The 9,154-nt window shown below is 35.7% G+C and overlaps 2 protein-coding genes across 2 annotated transcripts; both read right to left on the bottom strand.

The window, feature by feature from the left end:
* Positions 1–1,932: 1,932 nt before the first annotated feature.
* On the bottom strand, positions 1,933–2,919 carry taar14d (trace amine associated receptor 14d). Its single transcript, NM_001082912.1, has one exon. It carries the CDS (start codon positions 2,917–2,919, stop codon positions 1,933–1,935), a length of 987 nt encoding a protein of 328 aa, NP_001076381.1.
* Positions 2,920–6,898: 3,979 nt separating this feature from the next.
* taar14f (trace amine associated receptor 14f) lies at positions 6,899–7,885 on the bottom strand. The gene has a single exon (NM_001082913.1). It carries the CDS (start codon positions 7,883–7,885, stop codon positions 6,899–6,901), a length of 987 nt encoding a protein of 328 aa, NP_001076382.1.
* Positions 7,886–9,154: the final 1,269 nt, after the last annotated feature.

The raw sequence follows: 9,154 nt of genomic DNA, 5'->3' as shown, positions 1-9,154 counted from the left end.
GTCAAATATTATGCACTGACTGTGAAAGATGAAATATTATTAGAAATTAGTTCAACTATTATGTTTAAAAATGTGCTGTAAAAAACCATGTGTTTGAAATCAAAAACAAATGAAGGCAAAACTAAATAAATTGAATATTACTTTGACATGAGTGTGACTGAAAACTAAATTTGATCAACGTGTTACATCTGTTCTCCGGTACTTGCAGACTGTTTGTAAATTCAAGACTGCATTTCTTAACGTAAAACTATGTACACTCAATTTCTGAATAATAATAGCAGAGGACTTCCTATATTAACAGTGTTAAAATCGCTATTGAAAACAGAAGTCTAATATCATCAACAGTGGACATTTTGATTGTGTTTCACAACATGAACATGACTGAAGTTTAATCTTTTTATTACCTGTGTCAATTTGAGGGGTTAACTTCTGACGAATGTAGTGATACTGATGCACCAACGCCAAACTTTACAAACTGTTAACCTGCTGTAATGGGCCCTTGTCAGCAATCCAAAGCCTTGTGTAATGAGAATTAACATAATAATACAGAATGTAATAAATATCAGCCCTTATATCTGATTTCACAATGATATTAAAAACATTATTTTATTGAATAGGATTTTGATTAAATGCTGTCAATAATAACATCGTAGACTGCAAAAACAGTATTTACACTGATATAATTGTTTAGAAACATAGAAGTGTCACTTTTTACTGTACTTATTCAGCAATCAGGGTTTTTAGTATGACACCTTCTTTGCTTTCAGTAAAGCAGAATAATGATATTTCTCTGCTGACATCATTGCACTGTGCATTACATTTTGAGTAATTATACATTGAAGTGCATTAGACTTCATTAATCTCTAATTACTGGTGAGTTTTCACTACAAAACAAAATGGCACAAATACTGCATTTTATTTCCAGTAATGACAGAACATTAATTTTCATTCATTTTAAGCTGATATGAAAAAAAGGCCTATGGTACTTTTTATATGAGACTCATTTATCCTATTAACATGTGTATATGATAAATATATGATCATCTGAATGAAAATATTATTGAACAATTTTATCTATTAAACAAAATAAGTGAGTTAAAAAGTGTAACACAAATGCAAATATCCTTTTTTCTTATATTCTACAGCATAAAATAATGCAGAAAAAGCATAACCTGTAGGCAAATTCACCTTACAGCAATGAAAAGTTGGAAGAATTCTGTCTCACATTAAATGACCTACATCACATTCATCAGAGAGGAGTCTTTATGAAAGACTTTAAATGTGAAAATTTTTACACAAATAGGGCAACGCGGTGGCGCAGTGGGTAGCACGTTCACCTCACAGCAAGAAGTCGCTGGTTTGAGCCTCAGCTGGGTCAGTTGGCGTTTCTGTGTGGAGTTTGCATGTTCTCCCCTTGTTGGTATGGGTTTCTTCTGGGTGCTCCGGTTTCCAACACAAGTCCAAAGACATAGGTGAATTGGGTATGCTTAAATTGACCATAGTGTATGAGTGTGTGTGTGTGTGAGAATGAGTGTGTATGGGTGTTTCCCAGTGATGGGTTGCAGCTGGAAGGGCATCTGCTGCATAAAACATATACTGGATACCATGGCGGTTTATTCCGCTATGGCGACTCCAGATTATTAAAGGGACTAAGCCAGAAATGAATAAATGAATGATAATTATACAAATATAATTTATTAACTTGATTTATAATGTAAACAATGGATCAGCTGCAATGGCTGTTGTTCAAAACTCATTTCATATTTGACCTGTTTTGCTCTTTACATTTATTTTGTTATAAACAATACATTGGCATGAAATGAAAACAATATTTATGCCTTCATGGTAATGGTAATGTTTCTTGGAATGTACATAGCAAAACATAACAATGCATGCATTTTGAAAATGAGCATTTCTTTTAAATTCTGTGACCTACATCACATTCATCAGAGAGGAGTCTTTATGAAACACTTTAAATGTGAAAATTAATTTGATGCTTTTTTGAAACCAGGAGTAGAATAAAGCGTAAATGATGGGATTAATGGTGGAGTTGAGGAAGAAAAATATCCCAGCAACATCTCTGATTTGAAGTGTGTTTTCACTATTGTATGGTATCGCTAAAGCTGTAATATAATACGGCAGCAAACAGAGGAGAAACACAAAGACCAGAATCCCCAGCAGCATCGCAGCTTTTCTCTCTGATTTGTCGCTGATTTTGTTCTTAGAGGATTCTGTGCTGTTGTGAACCTGAAGGGCTCTTATAGCAGTCGCATGTTTCTTAGCAATGACAAAAACATGAGTGTATAATATTATAATGAGCGTACATGGCATTACAAACACAATCAGGAGATCAATGATTGATGAAATCTCATCTGTAATGGCAAAACACACTGCTGGACACACAACATCAGTGAAGTTTCCATTAACATACAGAAGAGTGAAGTTATAAATGAATGAAAACAACCAGTTTAGCAGAGTTGCTGTACAGACCACAGTCAGTGAGATTTTCTCAGAGTAAAAAAAGGGAAAACTCAAAGCCAAGAAGCGATCGACAGCTATTAAAGACACAGTGTGAACAGAAACACTTGTTGCCTGAAAATCGACAACTTTTAAAACCAAGCACATGACTGATCCAGAAGTCCAGCATGATTCAATGACCAAAGACAAATGAAGTGGTATCACAAACACTCCAGTGAGAAAATCAGACGCAGCCAAAGAGAGGATGAGGATGTTGGCAGGTGTGTGGAGCTGCTTGAAGTGACTAACAGAGATGATGACCAGCAGGTTTCCACACACGGTCAGAAGAGCCACAGCTGCTGCGGCCACATACAGAATCACATAGACAGATAAAGAAACAGATCTCTCTGGACACGAGTAGTCCTCGCACATATCAGTTTGGTTCACTGCTGTAAGATTCATTGTGAAGCATTGGGAGAGTATGGTTTCCTGCGACTTTCCTCATATGAAGTTTAATATGTGCAAATCCACAGATAAAGATTACTTAAGACACTACTGTATGTGTCTCTCCACCAGCTGTGAACGGCTCCTCACTGAAACACATTCACTGTTAAAGATGTGCTACAGCTCACACTGCCTTTTATACACTCGACATGTTGACTCTTTCAGCAGCATCAGGGGAGAAGAACATTCAGCTGAGAGATCAACTTGTTTAGAAAGGTTTGAGATAATCGTATAGTCTAATAACAAGTGGATTCATTTACAATATATCAAATAAAGTTGTCAATACTGTAATTCTTCACATACTGTTTACATCTCCATGTTTTAGTATGCTTACCATTTGACATGCAGAAAGCATCTCCACTTCACCCTGTGAGGCCACAGGAAACCATTTGTAAATGTCAGGAAAGGCTGTTAATAATGTTGTAAGGCTATACAGGTGGATGAGTACAGGACTGTGTTCACAGAAACATACTTTCCATACTAATGTACACTATAGCAGCCCTAAAAGTGTGTCATTATTTTCATTACAAGCAATCTGTTAAAGCAGGCGGTTCATTCCGCTGTGGCGACCCCTCATGAATACATGGACTAAGCTAAAGGAAAATGAATTAATCAATCTGTTAAAGTTACACATTATATATTATACATGTATTCATAATATTGTCTTGATATAAGATGAAAGTGTGACTGTTTCACTCAGTGTGTAATGCAGGCCTATAATACAAGACTGGTTTTCAGTATGGCAGACGTTGCATTCAAGGGTTTAATGCTGAATGTCACATGAACAAACAGAAAACTAGTCTTATATCACATCCTCCTGTTAAAGAAAGTCTGAATGGTGCTGTTATCTGTGGATTTGTTATGGTATGCAGCTCACTGAGCCAGTTCTTGGTAATATGTGTCTATTTTATTGGATTTTACTCTCTTAAAGGTTCTGAATTGCCATTGATTGCTCCATTTAATACTCATTCACTATCCTTCGGCTTAGTCCCTGATCATTCAGGGGTCGCAACAGCAGAATGAACCACCTATTACTCTGGCATATGTTTTTATGTGGCGGATGCCCTTCCATTCACATCCCAGAATTAGGAAACATTCATGGTGTGAATTACAAGAGGGTTTGGGGAGGATTGACCCCCCTAATTTATGCTTGATCCCCCCTGAAGGACATCAAAACATGATGTATAAGTGTGGTCAGCTCTTTAATAGTTTAATAATGGCTTTCTTTAATATCAGCTTTCTTAAATTCATTCATTCATTTTCTTGTCGGCTTAGTCCCTTTATTAATCCGGGGTCAATTACTCTGACAAATGTTTTTATGTGGCGGATGCCCTTCCAGTTGCAACCCAGAATTAGGAAACATCTATAGTGCGAATTACAAGGGGGTTTGGGGAGGATCCAATCATCATTCATGTATTGTTATTGTTATTGTAGTGTTACCGATATTCCTCGTGTTTTGTGAAGTTTTTTAAACTGTAACAACACTGTTAAAACAATTCCTGCTCACATCATGGTAGCTTACACAAAAAAAAAATAAATAAAGGTATCACTTTTAAAAACTTGCACTTAGTAACACTTGTATAATATTGCATTATTAGTTCCCTCAAAATGCAGTTTTCTTTGAATAAATGGATGAAATGTGTATCATCTTTCCTTTTTAAGCTGATAACAGTGTTATTTAAATACATTTACCACAGCATATCCTCATCTAGGAGACTTCCTATTCATTACATTTATAAGAATGAGGAATGTATTTGCCTTGTTATATATTCAGAGGAAACTCTGCATGTGAAGCTTTTTTTAACGTTTAATTATTTCATTATATTTAATAAAAGTTAAACTTTAAAAACACAGAAGTGTCAGTTTTTACTGTACTCCTTCAGTAATAAGGCATTTTTATATAACACAACCCTCACTTTCATTCATTCAATCATTCAGAGCGCATGTCTTTAGACTGTTGTGGAAACCGGAGCACCCGGAGGAAAGCCACTCCAACACGAGAGAACATGCAAACTCCACCCAGAAATGCCAACTGACTCAGGCGGGACTCCAACCAGTGACCTTCTCGCTGTGAGGCAACAGTGCTAACCACTGAGCCAACATGGCACCCTCTTCACATTCAGTAAAGCAGAATAATGGTTATTTCTCTGCTGATGTCATTGCCTTGTGCACGACAATTTTAGTAATTATACATTTACGTACACAAGCTGCGTCCCAAATGGCACACTATACACTATGCACTCATGCACTATGTACTTATGCACTTACACACTCAACAGCATAGTATGTATGTAGTGTCGTCCCAAATGGAGCACTAATGTTTTTTTACTTAGTGGAAATTTAAACCGTTTCCCTGATGATATTTGGCGGTTGCCAAATCAGTGAAATAAATGACTGAATTATCAAATAATACCTGCCGTGAGTATAACCGCATTCACCATCGGGAGGCGCTATAATCACTCTCATAGGAGAATTTTTCTTTCACCATCCAAAATAAATAAAGTTATCCAACAAGTGCACCCGATAGCTCCGCCCCTTCCGCCACGTAAGCAAACCTGCGGTCGTTGAGTGCGTGAAGTTTCCATCATAAATCTTTAGAAGGAAAATATGTTAAAGAGAACCTTTTTTAGGAGATATTACTAGTATTAAACAAAGTTATACTTATAAATATATTAGAAATATTATAACAGGCGATACAGTTATATATAATAATTTAAAATGGACCAATGTAATCATAAATATAAATTGGAAAAAAGATTGGCGTTTTTGTGAAATATATTGTATAAATAACAAAGTAAAAGAAGTTACATTTAAAATATAGAGTATATATCCAGCTAAAGAGGTCTTAGAGAGATTTAATTTGGATATTGATTAATCCTGTGATTTTTGTTGCATGGAAAAGGACTCTATTGTCCACATGTTGTGATTGTATGTACACAAGGATTTTCTGGGTGGATGTGGAGAATTTTTTAAGAAAGAAAGCAAATATTGTATTCAAGTTAAACAAATTCGATATTTGCTTTTATTATGTTAATACTTGTAAAAAAATTACCTTTCTAGTACAACTTTTTATTATTTTGGGAAAGTTTCATATACATAAAAAATGGACTAGATCAAAGCCAAGTTTTGTTCATTTCCTTCAAGAGACTAAGGACTACTGCACAAGTTTGGAAAACATTGTCAATAAAAAAGCAAAGAAGACTTTTTATTTTTATTTTTATATATATATATATATATATATATATATATATATATATATATATATATATATATATATATATATATATATATATATATATATACATACACTAAGACATGTATTTTTGTGTATAGTACTGTATAATTCTGTATTTGTTAATTTAAAAAAAGTGAAGTGTCCATCATTACCCACTTTATTTCTCCGGCTGAATGAGTGCATCATCCGGGTAATTAAAGTGCTCTTATTATTTTTAGTGTTACTTGCACTATTTATACTACAAAATGACGTAGAATAGTGCATAAGAATGCCATTTGGGATGCAGCTGTTTTTTATTGCTCTCTAAATACTGTAGTTTTCACTACAGAACAACAAAACAAAGTGGCACAAATACTGCATTTTATTTCCAGTAATGACACAGAACATTCATTTTCACATTTATCTTATGCAGAAATGTAAAAAAGGCATATGGTACTTTTTATATGAGGCTCATTCATCTTTTTTTACACATGTAATAATGTGTATATGATAAATATATGATCATTTTTTCTAATGAAAACACTGTTCAACAATTTTATCTATTAAACAAAACAAGTGAGTTTTTAAGTGTATAACACAAAAGCAAAAATCCTTTTTTCTTATATTCTGCAGCATAAAATAATGCAGAAAAAGCATAACCTGTAGGCAAATTCACCTTAAAGCAATGAAAAGTAGGAAGAATTCTGTCTCACATTAAATGACCTACATCACATTCATCAGAGAGGAGTCTTTATGAAAAACTTTAAATGTGAAAATTAATTTTAAGCTTTTCTTAAACCAGGAATAGAATAAAGCGTAAATGATGGGATTAATGGTGGAGTTGAGGAAGAAAAATATTACAGCAACATTTATGACATACATATATATAATACTGCCATATGGTATCACTAAAAAAGTAATATAATACGGCAGCAAACAGAGGAGAAACACAAAGACCAGAATCCCCAGCAGCATCGCAGCTTTTCTCTCTGATTTGTCGCTGATTTTGTTCTTAGAGGATTCTGTGCTGTTGTGAACCTGAAGGGCTCTTATAGCAGTCGCATGTTTCTTAGCAATGACAAAAACATGAGTGTATAATATTATAATGAGCGTACATGGCATTACAAACACAATCAGGAGATCAATGAGGGATGAAATCCCATCAAGATGATGAAAACACACTCCTGGACAAACAACAACAGTGAAGTTTTCATTAACATAAAAGAGAGTGAAGTTATAAATGAGTGAAAACAACCAGTTTAGTAAAGCTGCTGTACAGACCACAGTCAGTGAGATTTTCTCAGAGTAAAAAAAGGGAAAACTCAAAGCCAAAAAGCGATCGACAGCTATTAAAGCCACAGTGTGAACAGAAACACTTGTTGCTTGATAATTCACTAATTTAAAAACCAAGCACACAACCGGACCAGAGATCCAGCATGATTCAATGACCCAAGATAAATGAAGGGGTATTACAAAAACTCCCACCAGCAGATCAGACGCAGCCAAAGAGAGGATGAGGATGTTGGCAGGTGTGTGGAGCTGCTTGAAGTGACTAACAGAGATGATGACCAGCAGGTTTCCACACACGGTCAGAAGAGCCACAGCTGCTGCGGCCACATACAGAATCACATAGACAGATAAAGAAACAGATCTCTCTGGACACGAGTAGTCCTCGCACATATCAGTTTGGTTCACTGCTGTAAGATTCATTATGAAACATTTGGAAGAAAAATCCAAATAGAGTATGTTTTCCTGTGACTTTCTTCATGTGAAAACCGTATACTGTAAGTACAGATCTCTCAAGATGTTTTCGTCTCTCCAACAGCTGTGAAGATCTCCTCAGTGAATGTGCTCTTGTAGCTTTCACTGCAGCACTGAGCAACAAGCTACACTGCTTTTTATACACTTGACATGTTGACTCTTTCTGAGCATCAAGGGGGAAGAACATACAGCTGGGAGATCAACTGATTCTGTTCATCCAGAAAAACGGAATATGTGTCACACATTCATTAGGGTGACCTTTGACCCAGGAAGGCTGTAATTACCTTTTCTACGAGCAGGGAATCATTTACTCTCACCTGCTTAAAGAGATAGGCCAGAAATAAAAATCTGCTGTTACTTCCCTCACTTTCAGGTCTTTGAAGATGAAGAAGATTCTTTTTGGCTGAACAAACCCTTTAACAATCTTAGATTGCTTGCACAGTATAGGGATTGGACAATGAAATGGAAACACCTGGTTTTAGACCATGTTAATTCATTAGTATGATGTAGGGCCTCCTTTTGAAACCAATACAGCATCAATTCATCTTGGGAACGACATATACAAGCCAGGCACAGTGGCCAGATAAACTTTGAGCCATGCTTCTTGCAGAATAGTGAGCAGGTCACTACATGATACAGGTGGAGAAAAACGTTTCCTGACTCGCTCCTCCAAAGCACCCCAAAGTGACTCAATAATATTTAGATCTGGTCACTTTGCAGGCCAATGGAGATGTTGATGGACAGGGCCGGAGTGGGACTCATTTTCAGCCCTGGAGTTTCAAGCCAGACCGGCCACACTCAGTTCACGACTGATTCCAATTCAGTTTCTAATGGCACTATCACGTCTTTTTCAAGAAAACAGCTGCTTTAGAAATTCTGATGTTCAACAGCCCTAACAGTATTATATGTCTTAACAAAAAAAAAGAAAAAAAAAGAAGAAAATTGTCAGGTAAGGTTTGAACACAGGTCCGCGGCAATGATATGCAACATGTTTACCACTGGACCACAATAGCGCTATTACAGCCAGAGTAAAAAATAACTAATGACTTGCGACCCTTAAGACACACCACCACTTTCTTTTTATGGCTCAATGTTTTTCTCCCCTTTTTAGATTTCTGATCATGTCAGATTTAATAATGTAGTGAATCATTTGATTTTTATTGAGCAGGTGTATTATTCATTTTATTCGAATTCTTATATTCACTAAGGTGCCGCTGT

This window comes from Danio rerio, chromosome 20 (assembly GCF_049306965.1).
Source record: "Danio rerio strain Tuebingen ecotype United States chromosome 20, GRCz12tu, whole genome shotgun sequence".
NCBI classification, from domain to species: Eukaryota; Metazoa; Chordata; class Actinopteri; order Cypriniformes; family Danionidae; genus Danio; species Danio rerio.
Note: the sequence above shows the minus strand (reverse complement) of the source record. Positions and strands in the feature narration are given on the sequence as shown.

Coding starts and splice junctions, on each gene's coding strand:
- taar14d (NM_001082912.1), bottom strand. CDS start 2,919: ATGAATCTTACAGCAGTGAACCAAACTGATATGTGCGAGGACTACTCG.
- taar14f (NM_001082913.1), bottom strand. CDS start 7,885: ATGAATCTTACAGCAGTGAACCAAACTGATATGTGCGAGGACTACTCG.